Source organism: Haliotis cracherodii, unplaced genomic scaffold (assembly GCF_022045235.1).
Source record: "Haliotis cracherodii isolate W230 unplaced genomic scaffold, xgHalCrac1.p SCAF_16, whole genome shotgun sequence".
In the NCBI taxonomy this organism is placed as follows: domain Eukaryota; kingdom Metazoa; phylum Mollusca; class Gastropoda; order Lepetellida; family Haliotidae; genus Haliotis; species Haliotis cracherodii.
The window spans coordinates 30,808,991-30,835,740 of NW_027266271.1; the positions used below are offsets into that span (position 1 = coordinate 30,808,991).

At 44.8% G+C, this 26,750-nt stretch overlaps 1 protein-coding gene across 5 annotated transcripts in view; it reads left to right on the forward strand.

The window, feature by feature from the left end:
- The window catches only part of LOC139464063 (prolow-density lipoprotein receptor-related protein 1-like), a 185,323-nt gene that overhangs the window by 143,136 nt on the left and 15,437 nt on the right, over positions 1 to 26,750 (forward strand). For all 5 annotated transcript variants that reach the window (XM_071245608.1, XM_071245611.1, XM_071245609.1 and 2 more), the window contains 31 exons: positions 322 to 438; positions 1,090 to 1,206; positions 1,480 to 1,611; positions 1,835 to 1,951; positions 3,358 to 3,600; positions 4,727 to 4,864; positions 5,502 to 5,627; positions 6,198 to 6,412; positions 6,858 to 7,446; positions 7,959 to 8,127; positions 8,556 to 8,659; positions 10,483 to 10,614; positions 10,736 to 10,855; positions 11,034 to 11,285; positions 11,451 to 11,567; positions 12,946 to 13,068; positions 13,962 to 14,078; positions 14,684 to 14,803; positions 16,138 to 16,251; positions 16,817 to 16,948; positions 17,449 to 17,583; positions 18,878 to 19,012; positions 19,260 to 19,363; positions 20,003 to 20,170; positions 20,701 to 20,891; positions 21,446 to 21,666; positions 21,839 to 22,036; positions 23,187 to 23,388; positions 24,233 to 24,346; positions 24,876 to 24,983; positions 26,282 to 26,424. In XM_071245608.1, coding sequence (XP_071101709.1) covers positions 322 to 438; positions 1,090 to 1,206; positions 1,480 to 1,611; positions 1,835 to 1,951; positions 3,358 to 3,600; positions 4,727 to 4,864; positions 5,502 to 5,627; positions 6,198 to 6,412; positions 6,858 to 7,446; positions 7,959 to 8,127; positions 8,556 to 8,659; positions 10,483 to 10,614; positions 10,736 to 10,855; positions 11,034 to 11,285; positions 11,451 to 11,567; positions 12,946 to 13,068; positions 13,962 to 14,078; positions 14,684 to 14,803; positions 16,138 to 16,251; positions 16,817 to 16,948; positions 17,449 to 17,583; positions 18,878 to 19,012; positions 19,260 to 19,363; positions 20,003 to 20,170; positions 20,701 to 20,891; positions 21,446 to 21,666; positions 21,839 to 22,036; positions 23,187 to 23,388; positions 24,233 to 24,346; positions 24,876 to 24,983; positions 26,282 to 26,424 — 5,013 coding nt within the window. The remainder of the gene's footprint in view (positions 1 to 321; positions 439 to 1,089; positions 1,207 to 1,479; positions 1,612 to 1,834; positions 1,952 to 3,357; positions 3,601 to 4,726; positions 4,865 to 5,501; positions 5,628 to 6,197; positions 6,413 to 6,857; positions 7,447 to 7,958; positions 8,128 to 8,555; positions 8,660 to 10,482; positions 10,615 to 10,735; positions 10,856 to 11,033; positions 11,286 to 11,450; positions 11,568 to 12,945; positions 13,069 to 13,961; positions 14,079 to 14,683; positions 14,804 to 16,137; positions 16,252 to 16,816; positions 16,949 to 17,448; positions 17,584 to 18,877; positions 19,013 to 19,259; positions 19,364 to 20,002; positions 20,171 to 20,700; positions 20,892 to 21,445; positions 21,667 to 21,838; positions 22,037 to 23,186; positions 23,389 to 24,232; positions 24,347 to 24,875; positions 24,984 to 26,281; positions 26,425 to 26,750) is intronic.

Here is a 26,750-nt window from a genome sequence, read left to right on the forward strand (position 1 = left end):
TCCGTTGATGCATGTCATCGTATACCAGTTGTGTAGATTGATGCTCATGATATCAATCACTGGATTGTCTGGTCCAGACTCCATTATTTCCTGACGAAGCTACAACATGTCTGACTGGATGTCGTTCAAAAACCATCAGCGGGGGCAGTCAGTCGGGTAGCCTTGTGGTTAAAGCTTTGGCTTGTCATGCTGAAGATCTGGGTTCTATTCCAGACATGGGAACAATGTGTGAAGCCCATTTCTGCAGTTCCCAGCCGTGATATTGCTGGAATATTGCTAAAAGCGGCGTAAAACCATACTCTTTCACTCTTTCTTTAACAGCAGACACACCATGTCCGGACGGAGCGTTCGCCTGCAAGTCCGGGAGCTGCATACCCCCTCAGTGGAACTGTGACAAGGACAATGACTGTGGGGACAACTCCGACGAGAAGAACTGCAGTGAGTAGACGTGTTGTGTCATCTTGTCATGTCCTCTTTGTAATCGGCTTCAGAAGAATCCTCATTCCAGGGCAGGAGAGTTATTTCCCATTCTTAATTGGTCCAGGGCAGATGTCCCCAGTCCCCAGTCATGTCTCTTAAGCTTGGTTTCCTGACGGAAAATTAAGTAAGGCTAAAAAATATAATAGTCTTGGTTCTCAGGCACCACCCCAATCATCATAAAGTCACAAAGTAAAAATTTTTAAAAAATCATAATACTAAAAAACAATGCGATCCAATCTACAACAGTTACTTCCCTTTACTTGCGCACTGCTTTACTACGCATCTCGTGTTATGGTCATGGCGGCAGTAGGACTTTGTATGCTTGTTTATGTAGGGAGGCGCTTTCCCACATTGTTGGTACACAACTGCTTTTTGGTTAAATCCTAGTTTAAACAAGCAACAACAAAAAAACAACGCCCTCCCACAGTATGTTTTCAAAAGTCATTGCCTGAGAACAAATTCTTTTATTTTTTTAAGCCTTGAATTAGCTTTAAACTATTCCCCTTCTCAGTCATAGCAAGCATTTGTTAGAGACTGTTTAAAATGCTGAGTGCTCGAATACCTCTCCACGTCAATGATGTTGCTAGTGTCAGCGTGACTTTGTTCCAGCCTATCTCTGTGATGAGAACCAGTTCAAGTGTGAGGACGCCACCTGCATCCCCAGCACCTGGCAGTGTGATGGCCACCCAGACTGCCCCGACGAGAGCGACGAGGGTGACCTCTGCAGTCAGTAGCCGTCTTATTACAACTTGTGTTTACTATTCAATTTCACAACCTTTCTGAGCTTATGAGGGTTTTCAGCATCGCCTGAATTTATTAATTTCAGTTAAATGTTATTATTTGTTAAATTTGTGGTAATATCCTTTGAAAATCCTTCAGATACGTGGAACATTGTTGTAACGTGCTTGATGTTAAGGTCACAGGACAGTAAATTGATTCTGTTTGCTGGGAATATTCACTTCTTTATTCCAGCTTAGTTACCTATATATATGTTGTCAGAAAACCGCACGTGTGATCCCAACAAGTTCCAGTGTAAAAGTGGTCGGTGCATCCCGCTTACCTGGAAGTGTGATCGTGACACAGACTGTATCGATGGTGCCGACGAGGGGCACACATTTGCTGACTGCCCAGGTAAATTCAGATCGTACATGTGACTAAATTATAAAACTAAATTGGTCATAATTGTTGAGGAAATCCTAGAAATATTGGAATATTGGAATATTTTCAGATACCACTGTTTGACGTGTGTTCTTGTGTAAATGTCTGTTGCCATGCCCTGACAAAACTGACATGTTTCAGTTCCCCACTGTGTAAATGTCTGTTTCCATCCCCTGACAAAGCAATCATGTTTCAGTCCCTCACTGCGAGGCGGATGAGTTCTCCTGCTCCAACAAGCGCTGTATTCGCATGGCCTTCTACTGTGACCATGACGATGACTGCGGAGACAACTCGGACGAACCTGAATCCTGTGGTGTGTAAACATAACATTTGTTTAAAACTTCCTTGTTGGAACGACTACTGTGCCCTCATACGATGGTGTTATCTGATTGATGCTCTTACGGTCGTAGATTGTCTACTCCTGGGTTAGAGCACGGTTCAAGATGTATTTCTATGCAATGAACAAAAAGGTTCGGGATCATGTTTATTTTGGGGATATTTTTTTGTAGTGAAGACTGAGCACACAATATCATTAAAATATCTCCAAAACATTTCATGATCCCAAAGGGGGGCATGGGTGGCCCAGTCGTCTAAGGCGCCGCGATTCGCTGTGCAGAGTTGTGTCCCTTGGGCACGCCAGAAACCTATGATTGTGGGTTTCGAATCCTCGTTCGCCCCGATTATGTTTCTAGGTTTGACAACACCATACCCGTGCTCGTGGGTTTCACCGAAGTGGTAAACATCTGAGACCTGCATCACTTCAGGCTTTCCTCCCACATTAAGCTGACATGCCGCGATATAACTGAAATACTGTTAAAAGCGGCGTAAAACCCAACTCACTCACTTACTCATGATCCCAAACCTTGTCTTGTTCATTATGTATGAGCTATTGCTGACTTTGGTATTTAAATTGACTCCCTTAAATAACAAATTCCATCATAAGATCTGAGGAACGACTGAGCCACATTGTCAGTGTCGGATACTGATCAAAACAAGGATTAGGTGGGTTTCAACAAAGTTATAAATGTCTTTAGACCTGCATCACTTCTGAATGTCCTCCCATGTCAAGCTGACAAGCTGAGCTATAAGTGAAATACTGTTCAAAGCGGTGTTACGCCAAATTTACTAAATAGTCCAGTTCTCGAAGGCACTACTGTGCAGAGTTGGCCATCCCAGGATCCCTTGGTCATATACCACTGAGACAAGTTAAGGGCTGCCAAATGTTTCTGTACTATAGTTGATCTGTCATGTCAGTGATGTGAAAGAATCTGATGGTCCTAAACTTTTCTTGGAGTAGTATAGTTTCTCATCATGTCTTGAATTTGATGATTGGTTTGTCAGCCGACTTGTATGTTTGATCATGTTAGTTCAGTATCTGCATCACTTAGGCCAGGGTAGAATAGGTCTTCAGCAACCCATGCTTGCTGTAAAAGGCGACTATGCTTGATGTAAGAGGCGACTTACTGGATCGGATGGTCAGGCTCGCTGACTTGGTTGATGCATGTCATCTTATCCAAATTGCGTGGATTGATGCTTATGATTGTCTGGTTCTGACTTGAGTATATACAGACCACTGTCATGTAGCTGGAATATTGCTGTGTGTGCGGCATTAAACAAACAAACAAAGATTCAACTGACATGATATTAGTGATATACTGATCAAGGCAGCCCTAAACCTGACTCCCTCACTCACCCCAGCCTGCTCCTCTTCCTCCCCAGCGGACCAGCGCTGTGCCCCCAATGAGTTCCAGTGTGCCAACAAGGGCAAGTGTATCCCCGCTGAGGAGCGCTGTGACAACTACTTCGACTGCCCCGATCATTCAGATGAGAAGAACTGCGAGGTATTGCCATGTGGAAACGTGACACAATTCCAGTGCCAGAACAACGTCTGCATCGACGACGAACTCGTCTGCAACGGTAACAACGACTGCGGGGACATGTCAGATGAACCAGACAACTGTGGTGAGTTATCAGCGTGATGACAGAATGATTGATTGATGGAAGTCTGCAGAGTATGCAGCCCATTACTTTCTAATTCTCACCCATTAGACTTGAATCTCAAATATTTTTATCATGAAAGAAGTTCCATTGTTTTATCATCCATGACTGTCTTCCACAGGAGTTATAGCTGCAATGAAATTGCATCACAATGCTTTGCAGACTATTGTGATATCATAGGTTACCATGACATCGCAATCAAACTTGGCACTGAAGCATTCGTGACCAGCTCGTGTTATTCCAGGACAAGCCAAATAGTGACTTGTGCCCCCTTTTTGCGACTGGGTATCGTCAAAGCACAAATGGGCATAGTTAAACAAATTGTCAACTCATTGCATAATGATTCGCGTATATTTCCCCCATATATCATATATGTTCCATATATGCTTTTGAAAACACATCGGGACTTACAATTTATACTGTATGATTGAACATATCTAACTGTTTCTTGGTTATATTTTTAAATGAAAGACATATGAAAAATCAAAAATTATTCCTGAGGGATTCTTTGACCGAAGTAATTGAAGTCATTCGCGCATTCTTGTTAGTTTGTGGTATTTTCACACATAACGTTCATTGATAGGAGGATGAGTCTTTCACACATAACGTTCATCGACAGGGGGGGGACCAGTCTTCTTGCAGGTTAAGGAGTGGTGACTTATGTACCTGAAGCTGGTTATCTGTATTTCTTACACACAACACATGATTATTTCTGCTTACAAACTGAAAACGTTGGATGAATAATTTTGTGTCTTTTGATATCATGCAATGGCGATCCAGCCTTTTTAAAATGGAGGGGTCCAAAATATCAAAATCCTCTCTGTCAATTGTACTGTCTACAACATACTACACTGGGTTTTCAAAAGGGGGGATCCGGACCGGCTTGACGCATCCTCTGGATCTGCCTATGGCATATATACCAACATTTGTCCATAAAGGTTTCAGTCTCACTGGCAAACCTTGGAGTATTAGATTTTTTTCAATTTGTGTTGATATATTTCATATGAAAAGCCGCTGGTGTGAGATTCCGGATGGTTATGGTATGTAGATTGACTTCCACTGACTATAGCTGCATCTGTTGTTGTCCCAGGGATCAATGAGTGCTTGTCTACTGCCCACCACAAGAACCGCACCTACTGCACTCAGAAGTGCAAGGACAAGAAGATCGGTTTCGAGTGTTATTGTCGCCATGGTTACAAGCTCGATGAGGACAAGGTTACTTGTGTTGGTAGGTGTCACATCACAGGGTATTGTTCAACCTCCTAGATGCTTTGTTTTTACATTAGATTCCTCAGAATCTAATCAGGGTTGCCAGTTTCATGAATCAAGGAGGGTACAATGTGTGAAGCCCATTTCTGGTGTCCCCCGCCGGGATAGTGCTGAAATATTGCTAAAAGCAGCGTAAAACCATACTCACTCACTCACTCACTCATCAAGGTCAGGTTGTTGTGTTGTTTGTTTAGCGCCGTACTCAGCAATATTCCAGCTGTATGAAGGCAGTCTGTTTGTTAGTTTGTTTGTTGCTTAATGCTGCACTCTGCAATATTCCAGCTATATGATGGCTGTCTGTAAATAATCGAATCTGGACCAGACAATCCAGTGATTGATATCATGAGCATCTATCCATGCAATTTGATATGATGACATGCATCAACCAAGTCAGCGAGCCTGACCACCGAATCCCGTTAGTCGCCTCTTACGACACGCATAGTCACCTTTTACATCAGAAGTGCAGTAGAAATATTTCATTATGTATACGATGAAAGACTTATACATGTCTCTAATCAAAGAAGTTATCCAGGTAAAGGAACCATTTCAATTACTTGTGTAAACCATTCACTACCAAACCCAACTTCCTGTTGCAGATGTGAACGAGTGCAACACATCCTTCCCCTGCAGCCACTACTGCCAGAACACCATGGGGTCCTACAAGTGCTCCTGTCCCAAGTTCTACGTCAAGGAGCCGGATGGCAAGCGCTGCAAAGCAAAAGGTAGCAGTGATGCTTCTCTTCATCCACAGGGAAGGCTGAGTGCAAAGGAAAAACTAGATCAATGATGTTTCCCTTGTAGAAATAGATGTAGATCCTTACCTTAATCCACAGATGGAAAGAAACAGGTAGATGTAGATCCTTACCTTAATCCACAGATAGGACTGTGTGGAAAGAAACAGGTAGATATAGATCCTTACCTTAATCCACAGATAGGACTGTGTGGAAAGAAACAGGTAGATATAGATCCTTACCTTAATCCACAGATAGGACTGTGTGGAAAGAAACAGGTAGATGTTGATCCTTACCTTAATCCACAGATAGGACTTTGTGGAAAGAAACAGGTAGATGTCGATCCTTACCTTAATCCACAGATAGGACTGTGTGGAAAGAAAAATTAGATAAGAAATATTTCAGTCCATTATCACTCTGTTTAAAAAGAAAGGATGGTGCTATTAATGGCTGGTTGCTTGACAACCAATGCCATGTTGTATGGTCTTCTAATGTAGGTGTTTGTTGCACGTGTGGGAGAAAGTGAAATTGCCCTCTCTAAATATAAACCCTCTTTATCAGGGGACCCTCCAATTTTGTTGGTGTCCAACCGCTACTATATTCGGAACGTGACGGTAACCGGCGGGAGTACACAGATCCTGACAGACAAGCTGTTCAACTCTGTTGCCATTGACTACGACTGGAAGGACAAGTTTATCTACTGGAGCGACATCACCAGCGTCAACAGCAGCATCAACAGAATGTCCTTTGATAAAAACGCTTCCAACAAAACGGAGGTAATTGCATTAGTTGATGAAAAGTCCCTTCAGACTTAAATGTTAGTGGATAAGGTTCCTTGCAAGATCATGGCAAGCTCAAAACATTTGTACCCATGAAGATCTGGGTTAGAATTGGTCTTCAGACTAACGGAATTGGGTGGTGAAACTTGCTAACTTGGTTGATGCATGTCATTGCATCCCATTTACGTAGGCCGATGCTCATTATGTCAATCACTGGATTGCCTGGTACAGACTGTGGCATGGTATCTCAGTGAGTTAGCACTATAAATCGACATCAGTCCTCATCTTTACAATTTTGGGTTAAATTGTTGTGATGTGATGTTTCCTATTCTGGATATTGCAGTGCTAAAGCTGTCAACCATGATGCCTAACTATAACTCTTCTAGTCTTGTATTACAGTCAGTCCGACATTAGATCATGGCTAATACCTATCTGTCTTCAGATATTACACAGCACAACCGTTCGGAATCCTGATGGCATTGCCGTTGACTGGATCGGGCGCAATCTTTACTGGTGTGACAAGACAACAGACACGATAGAAGTTTCCAAACTGAATGGAAGTTTCCGCAAGGTGTTACTTCGTGAAGGTCTCCAGGAGCCACGCGGACTCGACGTCTTCCCCGCGCGCGGCTACTTGTACTTCACCGACTGGGGTGATACACCTCACATCAGCCGCATCTGGATGGACGGAACAAACCGACAGACCATCATCAAGGAACACCTGGCCTGGCCCAATGCACTCACCATCGACTACATCACGGAGAAGATCTACTGGGCGGACGGAAGCCTGGATTATATCGGGATGGCCAACTTGGATGGTAGCCATCGTAGGATTGTTGTGCGCGACAACACGGTTGTGCCCCATGTCTTCGCTCTGGCTACTTTTGAAAGCTTCATCTTCTGGTCAGATTGGGAGAAGACGGCTATATACTATGCGGACAAGTTTACTGGCAAAGATCCAAAGCTGCTGGTGAAGATGGTTCATCGCCCCATGGACATCCAAGTGTTGCAGCAGCACAGGCAGTTGCCAGGTGAGTAGTTGCATTAGTACAGGTAGTTGCCAGGTAAGTAGTAGCATTAGTACAGGCAGTTGCCAGGTGAGTAGTAGCATTAATACAGGCAGTTGCCAGGTGAGTAGTAGCATTAGTACAGGCAGTTGCCAGGTGAGTAGTAGCATTAGTACAGGTAGTTGCCAGGTAAGTAGTAGCATTAGTACAGGTAGTTGCCAGGTGAGTAGTAGCATTAATACAGGCAGTTGCCAGGTGAGTAGTAGCATTAGTACAGGCAGTTGCCAGGTGAGTAGTAGCATTAGTACAGGTAGTTGCCAGGTGAGTAGTAGCAGCAGTTGCACAGGCAGTTGCCAGGTGAGTAGTAGCAGCAGCACAGGCAGTTGCCAGGTGAGTAGTAGCAGTAGCACAGGCAGTTGCCAGGTGAACAGTGGCAAAAATCTCTTTTGGCTTTCCTCCTATGACATGACTGAAGATCTGTTCAAAAGGGTTTATGTACATCAGCTACTGACTAAAATGCTGTGTTTTACGTGTAGGTCCCAATGAGACGGAGTATAATTCCTGTGCGCTAAGTGGCTGCACGCATCTGTGTCTGCTGCGGCCAACGCTGCACAACCGATACAGCCACATCGAGCATGTGTGCGCATGCCCTGAGAACCACTACCTTGCCGGGGACAAGAAGACCTGCATCTCCAACTGCACAAGGTGAGTCATGGCAGTGCATGTAGTCATGATATGGAGCGCTTTTACGTAGGGATGGGTATTGGCCCGATTTTCGTAAAGACATTTATTGCAATAATGATTCATGTATTGAGATCCGTATCACAATATGTTGCATCATTCTTTCATCTGAAATTTGTAATGACCCTGAAATTAAATAACCCAAATGACTTGAATTTTTTTTACAACGTTGTAACCGTCGTTGTTTGCGAATAGTTTTACTTTTACAATCACTGAAATCAGTTGCTAATGTTTGAATTTCTGAATATCAACAAAGAAAATAAGCATCATTTTGCAAAAAGCAATATCGGTATATTCCGAACGTATTTCTAAAAGGCATTGTGTGTTCACATTGTGATACTATTCATTAGTATTTCAAATGGTGGTATGCCTGTATTGTTGTATGATTCCAGTGCTCAGATACTGTGCAAGAAGACGTCCAAGTGTATCCCAAAGTGGTGGAGGTGTGACAACCACACAGACTGTGAGGATGGATCTGATGAACCTCCAGATTGTCGTAAGTGCTAGGTGTCAGAATACACAGGAAATGTCTGGTAGCCTGGTATGTCATATTGTGAGCTACCCAGGACTGTTTGTGGTTTAGTAATCACTGTTGTAAAGCTTAATGTGCTTGTTTCCAATGTTGACTCCCGATGCTTGAAGTAGTTAAAGCTCACCCTGACTATAAATAGCCCACCAGGTGGCGGTGTCACAGTGACTGGCAACATTAACACAACAGAGTGCCGAGATAACCGCTCATGAAGAAGAAACAAAGTGAGACAGATAGACAGACAGATGGAAGCACCCTTTTCTATATCACCCTTCCACTTCGGGGGAGGGAATAATAATGTGGTCCCCTGATCATCTCGAACAGCGCTTCCGACAAATTAACATCACACGAAAATAATTGTTGCACATATTGAAGACAAGAGAACTTGCAAATACTTGACAGTTGTCGTAAGCAGCAATCAAATATGGATGCGCACTCTGGGTGTGATTGCTAGGAGATCGCATGATCGAAAAGGGGGCGTACAAGAAGTTTTAGAAAGTAATTAGAAGAAATTAGCAATGGTTTCAATATTTCATGCCTTCTCCCATGAAAGTAAAAAGATACCATAGACAACATGTGTTTATAATAGTATTCACAAACAACAAATCTTAACTGATAAATCCATGTGAATTTATTATTTCATCCTGGGGTCATAACCCTGATAACATTCGTGCGGGATGGGGGTAGGTGTGGCGAAGGAATATTGTGAGTTATCTCCCCTGTCTCTTTAGTAGTATCCAGTGTTATCTCCCCTTCTATGTGTGATGTTTTCACACGAGCTTTGACTTCGTCACATTCTCAGTAGCATCGCTGCCATCAGTGTGGGCACGGCCATTACAAGAATCTTGAATTTTTCCCTCTAACACCAAATGTAGTAATGTTTATACTTTTGTTTTTGTCTTTGAGAATGCGATCATAGTGAATTTTGTAAAGGTTTATGACTGACCATATTTTCCAGATGAATTTAACTTTTTGTTTGTTTGATCAGATTGGGTCAAGATTACAGACGAATAGAAAATCAACCAACTACCCCCTTAACATTCCTACTATATCAATTACATGATAGTTTTAATGAAACAGAAACTCAAATTGACAAACAAAGAAAATAATTTAGCTGGGGTAAGAGTATTCAGCATCACAGCAGTCATCACATATGTTTGTAAACATAACGGTCAGTGGGTTTCGAGTTCATCTCCAAGCATGGTTGTAGCTAACAATGGGGAGTTTTGACTGGTGGCAGCGATATTATTGAGGGCTCCACAAACAGGATATCGCTGTGAGGAGCTTGGTGTGATGTATTCAGTGTGAGTTATCTCCCATTCTGTGTGTGATGTATTCAGTGTGAGTTATCGCCCCTTCTATGTGTGGTGTATTCAGTGTGAGTTATCTCCCCTTCTATGTGTGATGTATTCAGTGTGGGTTATCTCCCCTTCTATGTGTGATGTATTCTGTGTGAGTTATCTCCCCTTCTATGTGTGATGTATTCAGTGTGGGTTATCGCCCCTTCTATGTGTGATGTATTCTGTGTGAGTTATCTCCCCTTCTGTGTGATATATTCTGTGTGAGTTATCTCCCCTTCTATGTGTGATGTATTCTGTGTGAGTTATCTCCCCTTCTATGTGTGATGTATTCTGTGTGAGTTATCTCCCCTTCTATGTGTGATGTATTCTGTGTGAGTTATCTCCCCTTCTATGTATGATGTATTCTGTGTGAGTTATCTCCCCTTCTATGTGTGATGTATTCTATGTGAGTTATCTCCCCTTCTGTTACATGTGTGTGTGTGCTTGCAGACACCTACTACTGTGACCAGCCCGGCCTGTTCCAGTGCCGAAATGCATCCAGTGCTCAGGACTGCCACATTCCCACTGTTCAATGTGACAGTGAGAATCAGTGCACCGATGGGTCAGATGAAGAACACTGTGGTAGGTTATGGGTCTTATACACCACAGAGCTATTGTATAATAGTAGTCCTTATTTACCTGTAGTAGAGATGTTTCTACACCACAGCTGTAGTATGACAGATGCTGACTGTTTCTATCACAGATTCCTACCCGTGTATGGAGCACCAGTTCAAGTGTCACAAGGAGAACAAGTGCATCTCCAAGACGCTGCAGTGTAATGGCAACAGCGACTGCGTCGATGGGGAGGATGAAAATGAATGTCGTATGTGAATTATGTTTAATTTGAATACAAATTGTATCTGGAGAAAAATTGATAAAAATATATATTTGAATATACTATGCACAGTGATAAGGTCCTCGCTTGTCAAAATCTCATTATTTTTCATGCTGGGGCATTATGTCATATGCTGTTTAATGGAGTATTTCTTGTCTTCCACCAGCAAATTCCTCCTGCAATGCTAACCAGTTCTCCTGCAACAATGGGCGCTGTGTCCCGTACGTGTGGCTCTGTGACAATGACAATGACTGTGGCGACAGCTCGGATGAGCCCAAGAACTGCACCAGCCTGAACTGCAAGAGTGACCACACCAAATGCAACATCACCGGCCGCTGCATCCCCAACGCCTGGAAGTGTGATGGCGACCCTGACTGTGGCGAGCAGGACGACACTGACGAGAAATACGAAGAATGCCGTATGTTGTTGTTAAATTTGTAACTGTAAATCTGTAAGACAAATACACCACACACACAAATAAACTAGCCAGGCCAGGCCAGGCCAGGTGATAGCAGTGTTTTTTAAAAATAATTGACGATTTGTTATAAACTTTTTTTATTGGAAGTTACTGTGCTTGTTACAGATAAGCGAACATGTGACCCAACGTACTTCCACTGTGACAACGGCCACTGCATCCCGGGTCGCTGGAAGTGTGACTACTACGATGACTGTCGTGACGGGTCGGACGAGAAGGATTGTGGTAGGTGGTTTTGTGTATGAGCTTTGAGTCAGAAGAGTTAGGTCACGTGGGGATTACAGTGCATCATGGGATGGGTGACCCAGTCGTCTGTGGCTCTGCAGTTCGCTGTGCAGAAACCTACAATCATGGCATCAAATCACAGATTTTGTCAGCACCATACCCACCAATATTGTAAAACATCTAAGACATTTATTGTTGCGGCTTTCCTCCCACATCAAGCTGACATAATGTGATATAACTGGAATACTGTTGAAACGTTGAACCCAGTGCTTCCACTGTGCTTCTCTCCAGACAGATCAACATGGATTGTGGGCCTCCATTGTCGTATGCTCCAGACAGACTCGACATGGATTGTGGGTCTCCATTGTCGTATGCTCCAGACAGACTCGACATGGATTGTGGGTCTCCATTGTCGTATACTCCAGACAGATCGACATGGATTGTGGGTCTCCATTGTCCTATGCTCCAGACAGATCGACATGGATTGTGGGTCTCCATTGTCGTATGCTCCAGACAGACTCGACATGGATTGTGGGTCTCCATTGTCGTATACTCCAGACAGATCGACATGGATTGTGGGTCTCCATTGTCCTATGCTCCAGACAGATCGACATGGATTGTGGGTCTCCAATGTCGTATACTCCAGACAGATCGACATGGATTGTGGGCCTCCATTGTCGTATGCACCAGGCAGATCGACATGGATTGTGGGCCTCCATTGTCGTATGCTCCAGACAGATCGACATGGATTGTGGGCCTCCATTGTCGTATGCACCAGGCAGATCGACATGGATTGTGGGCCTCCATTGTCGTATGCTCCAGGCTCCAGGTTGACAGAAGCCTTTTTAGTGCCCCTGCTTATCTGAATGTTTGTTGACTGTGATTGTTACATAGATAGATTATCACCCGGCACAAAGTGGGCGGGGAATTTAGGAACCGATTTTCTGAAAAACTATTTAAATTTTTCACACTGATATTTCCTGGTCATGATCATTAAATGTTTCGAAAATTGGTGTCTTAAATTCATTTTAGGGCCCTTGCTTAATGCATAGTGTGTGCAATGTGGATCAGTTTTCTCAGAAACTACTGAAGTTACATGAATAAATGTTTGCATCCTTATCTAAGTGATACTTGTCAGGACTGAGTTCGATAATTAGTGCCATAAATTATTTTTTACACACTTATGGCCCTTGCTCCATGTTATTTTTCTGAGTGCAGAGTGTCTGCGATGGGGACAAGGTTTCTCAGAAGCTATTGAAGTTACATCAGTGGAACTTTGCAAGCTTATCTAAGGGAAACTTATCAAGACTGAGTTTGATTGGTGCCATAAATTATTTTCTTCCAGAGTTACTATTATTGTTATTTCTTCTGACTTCAGTCCCGCGGAACTGCTCGGAAGCAGAGCACCGATGTGACAATGGCAAGTGTATCCGGAAGAACCGCCTGTGCGATGGAGAAGTCCATTGTGAAGATGGCAGTGATGAAAAGAATTGTTCAAAGTGTAAGAAACCTGATGGTCAAAGAAACTGACCATGGTGTGGTCCTGCCAGTCCCAGGTGACCTATGACATGCATCAACTTGTCCATTCCGTAAGAGGCGACTAATGGGATCGGGTGGTCATGCTTGCTGATGCATGTCGTCTAATCCCAATTGCATTGATTGATGCTCATGATGTCAATCACTGGATTGTCTGGTTCAGACTTCATCATTTATAGAGCACCATCATATAGCTGGAATATTGCGAAGTTCAGCATTGAACATCAACTTGTCACTTCCATTGAATGTTGTGAAAGATTACAACATCAAATATATATATATGAAGATATATTACTGAGTATCATCCACAGCACTGTGACCCCACCCCCATGTTTCTGTGGCCAAATAATACACCCTTCTCAATGCCGTTACAATTATGCTTGTCGTAAGAGGCGACTAACGGGATCAGGTGGTCAGGCTTGCTGACTTGGTTGATACATGTCATCATTTCCGAAGTGTGTGGATCGATGCTCATGATATCAATCACTGGATTGTCTGGTACAGACTCGATTATTTACAGACCGCCGTCATAGAGCTTGAATATTGCTGAGTGCGGCGTTTAACATCAAACAAACAAACAAACAAACAAACAAACAGATGCATATCTTAGAAGTTGATGGATAACAAAGTAGACACACATGATGGATAACAACCTCTATGTTTTACTGTTATAGCAATCAGTATTGATCCTTACACGGGTGTGAAGCAAGCATGTCGGCTGAGACTGTTTGAAACATCACTGTAATAGTATGTTAAAGAAGTTATCCATGAACTGTGTGTATACTAAGGTTTCCCTGCTCTAAGTAACAAACTCCTGGATGTCGTTGTGGTGTGCAGTTTTTTGATTGTCTGATTTAGATGTGAACTGCACTGCCTCGCAATTCAAGTGTCTGAATGTTCTCCACTGCATTTCCAAGACGTGGCGCTGCGATGGTGATATTGACTGCGCTGACGGAACTGACGAGTGGTCGTGTGGTAAGTCACATACGCCTTCTGTGTGAAACATATGTCCTGCTTCAGTCAGTCAGCTCGATAGCCTGGGATCAGATGAGCCGATTAATTCATATTGATGTGTCTGTCATAATAAACAACAGAGGGGGTACGGGTGGCCCTGTCGTCTAAGATGCCACATATCACTGTGCAGAGTTGCGTCCCTTGGGCGTGCCAGAAACCTATGATAGTGGGTTCAAATCCCGGTTCGCCTGATTATGTTTCTAGGTTTGTCAGCACCATACCCGTGCTTCTGGGTTTCACCAAAATGGTAAACCTCTAAGACCTGCATCACTTAGAGCTATCCTCCCACATTAAGCCGACACACAATGATATAACTGGAATGCGGTTCAAAGCAGCATTATACCCAACTCACTCACTCACAACAAACAACAGATCCATATACAAAGTGGATGTGAGAAATTGGAGAACCTATTGAGTTAGGTGTTGATGATAGTCCTATACTTACCGCACACAGAAACACTGCCGATGTCCAGCATGGCTTGTCTTGTACTGAGCAGTGGGTTGAACCTCACTTATACAACATGTGCTCCGTTTCTGATTGCATTTTTGACGTTGTGATGTTGCAGACAGGAATTGTACGAAGGATGAGTTCCGCTGCAACAATTCGATGTGCATGCCGCTGTTGTGGCAGTGTGATGGCGACAACGATTGTGGAGACGGTTCCGATGAGAGCCCCAAAATGTGTGGTAAGTACATCTCTACTGTAATGACCTACTGTAATGTTCTACTCTAATATTCTACTGTAATGACCTACCGTAATGACCTACTGTAATGACCTATTGTAATGAGCTACTGTAATGACCTACTGTAATGACCTATTGTAATGACCTACTGTAATGACCTACTGTAATGACCTACTGTGATGGTCTGCTGTAACAACCTACTGTGATGTTCTATTGTAATGACGTACTGTTATGACCTACTGTAATGTTCTACTGTGATGGTCTGCTGTAACGACCTACTGTGATGGTCTGCTGTAATGACCTATTGTAATGACGTACTGTTATGACCTACTGTAATGTTCTACTGTAACAACCTACTGTAATGTTCTACTGTAATGACCTACTGTAATGACCTATTGTAATGACCTACTGTAATGACCTACTGTAATGACCTACTGTGATGGTCTGCTGTAACAACCTACTGTGATGTTCTATTGTAATGACGTACTGTTATGACCTACTGTAATGTTCTACTGTGATGGTCTGCTGTAACGACCTACTGTGATGGTCTGCTGTAATGACCTATTGTAATGACGTACTGTTATGACCTACTGTAATGTTCTACTGTAACAACCTACTGTAATGTTCTACTGTAATGACCTATTGTAATGACCTACTGTAACGACCTACTGTGATGGTCTGCTGTAACGACCTACTGTGATGGTCTGCTGTAACAACCTACTGTAATGTTCTATTGTAATGACGTACTGTTATGACCTACTGTAATGTTCTACTGTAACAACCTACTGTGATGGTCTGCTGTAACGACCTACTGTGATGGTCTGCTGTAACGACCTACTGTGATGGTCTGCTGTAATGACCTACTGTGATGGTCTGCTGTAACGACCTACTGTGATGGTCTGCTGTAATGACCTACCGTTATGACCTACTGTAATGTTCTACTGTAATGACCTATTGTAATGACGTACTGTTATGACCTACTGTGATGGTCTGCTGTAACGACCTACTGTGATGGTCTGCTGTAACGACCTACTGTGATGGTCTGCTGTAACGACCTACCTCGATGACCTACTGTAATGTTCTACTGTAATGACCTATTGTAATGACCTACTGTAATGACCTTCTGTGATGGTCTGCTGTAACAACCTACTGTGATGGTCTGCTGTAACGACCTACTGTGATGGTCTGCTGTAACGACCTACTGTGATGGTCTGCTGTAACAACCTACTGTAATGTTCTATTGCAATGACGTACTGTTATGACCTACTGTAATGTTCTACTGTAATGACCTATTGTAATGTTCTACTGTAACGACCTACTGTAATGCTATGTTGCAGCCAAATCGGGCTGTGCTCCTGGCAGGTTCCGCTGTAAAAACAACGTGTGCATCTGGGGCAGCATGGTCTGCGACGGCAGCAAGGACTGCCCTGATGGCTCTGACGAGGATCATTGTGAGTACATCCTCAATGTACCGATTCTCACTGCGGGAGAAAATAGGGTTGTATTGTTGAATGTTCAATTTTTAACATTGCAGAAACTGAAATTTTGGTTTAAAATGAGTGGCACATTTTGAGCTATAAATAGTTTAAAAAATCATTACCATTTATTCTTTTTTGAAATATCTGGTCATGCCCATGACCTCTACTGCCCCAGCGAATACATCTTAATATTTCCCAATAAGCAAGCTGTCTGCTATACGTGCCCTCTTGCGTTAATGTGCATTCTAAAGGGTAGGAACAAAGGATGGAGGATGTGGCCAAGTCGCTATTTGTGATGTCTAGGCACCGTATTGCCAAGGGGGACACCATGTTTAAGATCGGCATCTCAGGTAGTGACCTCTGACCCCTGTCCAGGTAGTGACCTCTGTTTATGGCCCTGTCCACATAGTAACCTCTGACCCCTGGTCGGGTCGTGACCTCTGTTTATGGCCCTGTCCACATAGTAACAGACCCCTGGTCGGGTCGTGACCTCTGTGTGTGCCACTATGTGTCTAAGCTGTGTACACTCCCTGCACAGGTCCCGGGGAGCACCAGTGTCGGGCATTGGACTTCAAGTGCCACAACTCCCGCCAGTGCATCGGCCAGACCATGGTGTGTGACGGCACCCCACACTGCGAGGACAAGTCTGATGAAGACACTCGCTACTGCGGTAAGTGTGCGCTTAGAATACGTATATATTCACACACTTTTGTATATGCAAGACATCGCCTACCTGTACATCTACACGCCGTCCCTTGTATATGCCTGACATCATCTACCTGTATATCTACACACCCTCCCTTGTATATGCCTGACATCACCTACCTGTATATCTACACACCCTCCCTTGTATATGCCTGACATCACCTACCTGTATATCTACACACCCTCCCTTGTATATGCCTGACATCACCTACCTGTATATCTACACACCGTCCCTTGTATATGCCTGACATCGCCTACCTGTATATCTACACACCCTCCCTTGTATATGCCTGACATCACCTACCTGTATATCTACACACCCTCCCTTGTATATGCCTGACATCATCTACCTGTATATCTACACACCCTCCCTTGTATATGCCTGACATCACCTACCTGTATATCTACACACCCTCCCTGATATTACCGATCTATGTTTCTATTTTGGGGATGTTCTGTTGGCAGAGACTGTGAGGAAGAACCTGGTGTGCTCAGTGAAGAACGGAGGCTGTGAGCAGCATTGTCGCAATCTGACCAAGGGTATCAGGTGTGACTGTAAGGATGGCTTCAAGCTCAACCACGACGGCTTCCGATGTGATCGTAAGTATTGCTATCCGGTCTCAGTGTCAAGGTTTGTTCAGCACTATACTATATGTTTCATTCTGTCAGCATTGTGGAGGCTTACTTGACAATGAACTCACCTGTCTGTCATTATTTATCCCTATGTTAGACCAGATAGCCAGTCAAACATATACTGAACAAAACGTGTTAAGGATTATGAATATCTTTTTACGGGGGAGTTGATCTCCTGTTGACCCAAGTTAATCTCCTGTTGTCACAAGTTGATCTTTTTGTTCCAATCTCCTGTTGTCCCAAGTTGATCTCGTTCCAATCTCCTGTTGTCCCATGTTGATCTCGTTCCAATCTTCTGTTGTCCCAAGTTGATCTCGTTCCAATTTCCCGTTGTCCCAAGTTGATCTCGTTCCAATCTCCCATTGTTCCAAGTTGATCTCGTTGTTCCAATCTCCTGTTGTCCCAAGTTGATCTCGTTGTTCCAATCTCCTGTTGTCCCAAGTTGATCTCATTGTTCCAATCTCCTGTTGTCCCAATGTCCTGTTGTCCCAAGTTGATCTCGTTGTTCCAATCTCCTGTTGTCCCAAGTTGATCTCGTTCCAATCTCCTGTTGTCCCAAGCTGATCTCATTGTTCCAATCTCCTGTTGTCCCAATCTCCTGTTGTCCCAAGTTGATCTTGTTGTTCCAATCTCCTGTTGTCCCAAGTTGATCTCGTTGTTCCAATCTCCTGTTGTCCCAAGTTGATCTTGTTGTTCCAATCTCCTGTTGTTCCAAGTTGATCTCGTTGTTCATATCTCCCGTTGTTCCAAGTTGATCTCGTTGTTCCAAGTTGATCTCGTTCCAATCTCCTGTTGTCCCAAATTGATCTCGTTGTTCCAATCTCCCGTTGTGTCAAGTTGATCTCGTTCCAATCCCCTGTTGTCCCAAGTTGATCTCGTTCCAATTTCCCGTTGTCCCAAGTTGATCTCGTTCCAATCCCCTGTTGTTCTAAGTTGATCTCGTTCCAATCCCCTGTTGTCCCAAGTTGATCTCATTGTTCCAATCTCCTGTTGTTCCAATCCCCTGTTGTCCCAAGTTGATGTCATTGTTCCAATCTCCTGTTGTCCCAATCTCCTGTTGTCCCAAGTTGATCTCGTTCCAATCTCCTGTTGTCCCAAGTTGATCTCGTTGTTCCAATCTCCTGTTGTTCCAATCTCTGTTGTCCCAATCTCCTGTTGTCCCAAGTTGATCTCGTTGTTCCAATCTCCTGTTGTCCCAAGTTGATCTCGTTGTTCCAATCTCCTGTTGTCCCAAGTTGATCTCGTTGTTTTTGTGCGGCAGCTATCAACCCATGTGACCAGTGGGGCGTCTGCTCACAGAAGTGCAACTACACCATGGACGAGCGCCACCACTACTGCTGGTGTCGGGAGGGATACAGTCGCAATTTCGGGGCAGAGGGGGCCTGTTCAGCAGATGGTGAGCTCTTACCTATACTTACCTTTATTTACCTGTTTATACAGTTTATACAGTCTGTCACACCTCAAGGTGGAGGACCTATACCTTAACATACCTGTGTATGTACAGTCTGTCACACTTCTTTGTATGTGTATGTATGTTTGTATGCTGTGTCTGTTTAGTGGAGCATGAATTCCCCACTAGGGTGTGTGGTGTTTATTGTTGTTGTGACTACATCACATCGAGGGGGTTTGTTTGTTTGTTGCAGGGCCGCCACCTGTCATCTTGATTGCAGAGAGGACGGTGCTGTTGCAGAGTCCCACCCAGGTCAACCTGAACACCACTATGGACGTCAAAACCATCAACGTTACGGTAGGTCCACCACTCTGCTGCTGAAAGGGCTGGAAAGGGGGCGATCTTGAATTGAGAGGGGGGTGATCTCTACTGGGAAGGGGGTTGATCTAGACTGGGATGGGGGGTGATCTCGACTGGGAAGGGGGGATATCTCTACTGGGAAGGGGGGTGATCTCTACTGGGAAGGGGGTTATCTCTACTGGGAAGGGGGTGATCTCTACTGGGAAGGGTGGAGATCTCTACTGGAAAGGGGGTGATCTCTAGTGGGAAAGGGGGTGATCTCTACTGGGAAGGGGTGATCTCTACTGGGAAGGGGGTGATCTCGACTGGGAAGGGGGTGATCTCGACTGGGAAGGGGGGAGATCTCTACTGGAAAGGGGGTGATCTCTACTGGGAAAGGGGGTGATCTCTACTGGGAAGGGGTGATCTCTACTGGGAAGGGGGTGATCTCGACTGGGAAGGGGGTGATCTCGACTGGGAAGGGGGTGATCTCGACTGGGAAGGGGGTGATCTCAACCATGGAACACGATTCAGTTTTCTGCATCGTACCATGTTTCCATCCCCTTGTATCAAGGGTTTGTCACTTCTGAAACATTCACTCCATGTGTTCCCCAGTGCCTGTAAACTTTTGATAACTTATTTATGTTTGTTTCACAGCTACACAATAAGAAGAAGAACAGTATTGTAGCGATGGACATAGACACAACCAAAGCTGAGTGGACTGCTTTCATCGTAACGGAGGATAAGGATGACATGGTGTTTGTTCACAAAGACGTCTTGAAGAACACCCCCAACAAACGCTCCAAGCGGGACCAGAAGTCTAAGGTAGCAGAGCTGTCTGTTTCACAGGGGGAATTTACAGTTTGTTTATTGCTAAAGAAAACAAAGGATTTTTAACCTAAAATGAAACAAAGCAAAATGACTGATTAACCCATACCAGGTGAACATTCTAAGGGCGTGGTGGGGTAGCCTAGTGGTTAAGCATTCCGTCGTCATGACGAAGACCTGAGTTTGATTAATTGAATGGGTACAGTGTGTGAGACCCATTTCTGGCGTTCCCCCACCAGTTATATTGTTGGAATATCGCTAAAACCCGTAAAAACTATACTAACTCACTCACTTGGTTGTTGGTTGAATGTGATGTGGTAGGCTTTTTAAGACTCCTGTGTACACTGTTTAGCTTGAGTTACTTTTTTTTTGTAGAAAATTGTTGATTTCACAACATTCTTTAAACTGGAGAGACGTGTAGGAGTGAATGACAATATGTATATGTCCATATAAGTTTATGATTTAAAGATTATGAGGAACTTGATGTTCATGAATGTAAAGTGTTTGATCATGGCTTTTCTTCACAGGGTCCGCAGCTGTGGTTTGGCCATGCAAAGATTTCAGACATATCCTTGGACTGGGTTCTAAAACGTATCTACTACATCGATTCTACAACCAAGTCCATCCAACTGCGGACGTACGACGGCAGCAACCAAATCCACATCATCGACAGCGGACTGGATCAACCCCACTCCATCGCCGTGGATCCCAACTCTGGGTACGGGGACTGGAGAGGGATGAATGTTGTTTTATACTGCAACCATCAGCAGTACAGAGAACATTTGGGAATGTAACCTATGCTTGTCTCTCTGTATGAATCTTGGTTAGAATAGGCCCCTAGTAACCTATGCTTGTCTCCCAGTGGGAATCTGGGTAAGAATAGTCCCCGGTAACCTATGCTTGTCTCCCTGTGGGAACCGGGTTAGAATTGTCCCAGGTAACCTATGCTTGTCTCCCTGTGGGAATCGGGTTCGAATAGTCCCCCGTAACCTATGCTCGTCTCCCTGTGGGAATCGGGTTCGAATAGTCCCCCGTAACCTATGCTTGTCTCCCTGTGGGAATCGGGTTCGAATAGTCCCCCGTAACCTATGCTCGTCTCCCTGTGGGAATCGGGTTCAAATAGTCCCCCATGCTTGTCTCCCTGTGCGAATCTAGGATTGAATTGCTTCCAAGGAACCTATACTTGTCGATGCAAGCAAGGAAAAGCTCCCCTATACACTGGGTGTACAGTCAACACCATTGTTCAGACCATGCTGTTGCCTCTCCTTTCAGGAAGATCTTCTGGACAGAACAAGGGGTGCGGCCAAAGATTGAGAGCGCCAACTTGGACGGAAGCAATAGGACCGTGCTGGTCAGTGACGAGCTGGACTGGCCGAACGGCATCGCGGTGGACCACGAGAACGGCTGGGTGTACTGGTGCGACACGAAGAAGAGCACGGTGGAGACGGTCAGTGTTAACGGCAAGGGAAGAACCATCGTGCAGAGGTTCAATGGTAAGGCACTAAACTGCTTTCTTGACACATCCAGCTTCCACACTGTAATGTAACTGAAATACTGTTCACAGCGATTTTAATTCACTCACACACTGACTATTTCCCCTCACTGATATCAGTATGAAGAGCTCCACTTGTTCCTGGGTTTAGTTTGTGAGTTGTGTTGTTGCAGAGTCGGACCCCCCATTCAAGCTGGAGGTGTTCGAGGACTACCTGTATGTCCTAACATTCCACAAGTACCAGCTGCTCAGACTCCACAAGTTTGGGCGCACCCAAAACCACACCCCGGTTGAGCCCCAGGTTGTCTACACAGGCCTGGAACACATCAGCGCCATCGTCGTGGCCCAGGATCAGAAGATGAACAATGACTGTAAGTCTCCTTCAACCTTTGTCTGGGGTGGTCAGATAGTCTGGCGTGTCGAGTGAATGCTATGTCCCCAGTACCCAATGCTTGGTGTGAGAGCCGACTAGGTCCCCAGTACCCCATGCTTGTTGTAAGAGCTGATGAGGTTCCCGGTACCCAACGCTTGGTGTGAGAGCCGACTAGGTCCCCAGTACCCCATGCTTGTTGTAAGAGCTGACGAGGTCCCCAGTACACAATGCTTGTAAGAGCTGACGAGGTCCCCAGTACCCCATGCTTGTAAGAGCTGACTAGCCCCCAGTACACAACGTTTGATGTGAGACCTGACTAGGTCCCCAGTACCCCATGCTTGTTGTAAGAGCTGACAAGGTCCCCAGTACCCCATGCTTGTAAGAGCTGACGAGGTCCCCAGTACCCCATGCTTGTAAGAGCTGACTAGCCCCCAGTACCCAACGTTTGATGTGAGACCTGACTAGGTCCCCAGTACCCCATGCTTGTTGTAAGAGCTGACAAGGTCCCCAGTACCCCATGCTTGTTGTAAGAGCTGTTAATGTGAATGCCTATTATGATATGGTTATGGAAGTGTGTGGCTGTGTTGCTGCTATTGGTATGTGACTGTGGCTGTGTTGCTGCTATTGCTATGTGACTGTGGCTGTGTTGCTGCTATTGGTATGTGACTGTGGCTGTGTTGCTGCTATTGCTATGTGACTGTGGCTGTGTTGCTGCTATTGGTATGTGACTGTGGCTGTGTTGCTGCTATTGCTATGTGACTGTGGCTGTGTTGCTGCTATTGGTATGTGACTGTGGCTGTGTTGCTGCTATTGCTATGTGACTGTGGCTGTGTTGCTGCTATTGGTGTGTGACTGTGGCTGTGTTGCTGCTATTGGTATGTGACTGTGGCTGTGTTGCTGCTATTGCTATGTGACTGTGGCTGTGTTGCTGCTATTGGTATGTGACTGTGGCTGTGTTGCTGCTATTGGTATGTGACTGTGGCTGTGTTGCTGCTATTGCTATGTGACTGTGGCTGTGTTGCTGCTATTGCTATGTGACTGTGGCTGTGTTGCTGCTATTGGTATGTGACTGTGGCTGTGTTGCTGCTATTGCTATGTGACTGTGGCTGTGTTGCTGCTATTGCTATGTGACTGTGGCTGTGTTCCAGTGCCGAACAACTGTACCAGGGACACCCACTGCGGCAAGGCCATGTGCTTCAACGCTCCTGATTCCACCAAGGGACATTCCTGCAAATGTCCGAAGTATTCCAAGTACTTGAATGGCGGCAGATGTGACTTCGTCAAACCCTGCCAGAACTTCTGCGTGAACGGAAACTGCACAATGACGATGTACAACGAGCCTAAATGCAGGTAAGTGTCAATAGATATGTAGTGATTGTAACTATGTAGTGATTGTAATTGTGTAGTGATTGTAATTATGTAGTGATTGTCAGTAATCCTAAGTGCAGATAGGTTTCTGTACATCACATCACAATGTCAGTGACTTGTCAGTCGGACAGTGACAAATGTCAGCAGAGTTAGTCGGATATTAGTCTTGTAGACAGTGGTGTAACTACCATATAGTGAAAAGGACAATTCCTTCAGATACCTATGTCAATGATTCCTTTAGTCAACTGGCTAGAGTAATCGCATGCCCTTAAGCACAAGGGAAGCTACTTTAGTCAATGAAACGTGGCGTTTGTTTAGAGTCTGCCAGGCCGTTTCATAACGTTTCATAAGGGGATTGCAAAAATGCAGTCCGATATCTCACACAGGGACAAAACGAAACATTAAATATCAGAGATAGTTCGGCCAAATACAATTGTTTTAAGTTTGGAGAGAAAGAGCTATACAAGCACAGGCAACTAATATCCCGATTGTCCTCACTGAATTTCTTCACAAAGTTGCTTATTGACATGTCATGTTTCGTTTCCGGAGCAGAACTCAAAAACTATGAGAGATATCTCAACCAAATTTGCACATCGATAGGTCTAGTGGTGAACTGGTGCCTTTTAATAACTTGGGATTTTTTAGAAATTTATTTTTCGAGTTTCCTTGGCAACGGCTTTGACAGTAGTATTGGAGGGGGATATGAGTATTTCATGCTTCTTCATATGGCCTTAGGGCTGGATATGGATAAAAGACATAGTAAGCTGGCTAGATGTTATTTGATACACACAAGACTACACATGCTGAGTGAGTGTTGTTCTCTCAGCTGCCAGGTCGGCTACACTGGGGACAAGTGCGAGGTCAACGTCTGTGACAAGTACTGCGACGGCGGCGGCTCATGCAGCATGCCCAAGGACCATGACTCAAGTCCCACCTGCAGGTGAGAGGGTTGTTCACAGTTATCACTTTTAGGTACCTTCAGGTGTGTTCCAGTTTATCTTTTGAATTTTCATTATTATGCAGTTTATTTTGCGTTCCCATAATAAGTACCTGCCCATGTATTTACCTTATTTCTGTCCACTATCCCTGTGAAGGAAGAACTGACAGGCCATACACGACACTGCCTTCTTAACCGGTTGGCAGACCCTTGAAGGTCCGGGGTAGAATAGGTCTTCAGCAACCCATGCTTGCCGTAAAAGGCGACTGCTTGTCGTAAGAGGTGACTAACTTGATCGGGTGGTCCGGCTCGCTGACTTGGTTGATGCATGTCATCGTATCCCAGTTACGTGGATGGATGCTCATGATGTCAATCACTTTATTGTCTGGTCCAGACTCGATTATATACAGGCCGCCATCATATAGCTGGAATATTGCTGAGTGCGGCGTTAAACAACAAACAAACCTGTTGGCAGTTACACCTTTGTTGTCTGTTGCACCTGTGTCATGTTGCATGTGTATGTGTGTTGCAGCTGCCCCCCCGGCTATGAGGGACCCCGCTGCCGGACCTACCTGTGTGCCGGCTACTGCAAGCATGGGACCTGCCTTATCGACAAGATCACCAAGAAGGCCAAGTGCATGTGAGTTCCTACACAGGGAGACATCGGGCTGTTCCTGTGATCAGCAGTTCCTGTGATCAGCAGTTCCTGTGATCAGCTGTTCCTGTGATTGGCTGTTCCAGTGATCAGCTGTTCCAGTGATCAGCTGTTCCAGTGATCAGCTGTTCCTGTGATCAGCTGTTCCAGTGATCAGCTGTTCCAGTGATCAGCTGCTCCTGTGATTAACTGTTCTGGTGATCAGTTGTTCCTGTGATCAGTTGTTCCTGTGATAAGCTGTTCCTGTGATCAGCTTTTCTTGGGATCAGCTGTTCTGGTGATCAGCTGTTCCTGTGATTGGCTGTTCTGGTGATCAGCTGTTCCAGTGATCAGCTGTTCTGGTGATGAACTGTTCTGGTGATCAGCTGTTCCTGTGATCAGCTGTTCTTGGGATCAGTTGTTCCAGTGATTAGCTGTTCCCGTGATCAGCTGTTCTTGAGATCAGCTGTTCTGGTGATCGGCTGTTCCTGTGATTGGCTGTTCTGTTGATCAGCTGTTTCAGTGATCAGCTGTTCTGGTAATGAACTGTTCTGGTGATCAGCTGTTCCTGTGATTAACTGTTCTGGTGATCAGTTGTTCCTGTAATCAGCTGTTCCTATGATCAGCTGTTCCTGTGATCGGCTGTTCCTGTGATCAGCTGTTCCTGTGATTGGCTGTTCTGGTGATCGGCTGTTCCTGTGATCAGTTGTTCCTGTGATCAGTTGTTCCTGTGATCGGCTGTTCCTGTGATCAGCTGTTCCTGTGATTGGCTGTTCTGGTGATCGGCTTTTCCTGTGATCAGTTGTTCCTGTGATCAGCTGTTCCTGTGATCAGCTGTTCTGGTGATTGGTTGTTCCCGTGATCAGCTGTTCCTGTGATCAGCTGTTTCATTGATCGGCTGTTCCTGTGATCAGCTGTTCTGGTGATTGGTTGTTCCCGTGATCAGCTGTTCCTGTGATCGGCTGTTTCATTGATCGGCTGTTCCTGTGATCAGCTGTTTCAGTGATCGGCTGTTCCTGTGATAGGCTGTTTTGGTGATCGGCTGTTCCTGTGATCAGCTGTTTCAGTGATCAGCTGTCCTGTGATCGGCTGTTCCTGTGATTGGCTATTCTTACGATGAGCAGCTGTCATAATCTGCTGTTCTTGTGATCAGCTGATGTGGACAGTCAGACATCTCAATACAGTGTTTCATTTTTAGATAACTATGTGTAGTTAGTAATATTAAGTTGCTTTCTTTGGGTGTAAAGTAACAAGACTTTAGATAATATTGACATTGCATCCAAATGTATCAATGTCTTTGGCAGCTGTGATGTGCGCTACTCCGGCGATAGATGCACCGAGAAGAAGAAGACGTGGTGTGGCCAGTACTGCATCAGTGGCAACTACCTGAACTGCAGGACCCTGCCCAGCGGCCAACCCCGGTGTCAATGCAAGGAAGGCTTCAAAGGTGAGCATACCACGTACCTTTAGTCCCCACCCACTTTCCCATGTGGGTTCCCAACTCGGGTGTCAGTACCCTGTCATGTATGTGAGTGTGAGTGAGTGAAGGAGTTAACGATGCTTTGAAGAGTATAACAGTTATATCACGAAGTGATGCAGGCCTTAGGTGTTTAACACTTTGAGGAAACCCACAACAAACCTAGATATAATAATCAGGGCAATCAGGGATCAAACTCACAATCATAAGTTTCTAACATCCCCAAGATCTCTGTCATGTATGAAGTAGAACAGGATGTGGCCTCTGCTTGGGACAGTGGTTTGATTGTTGACCAG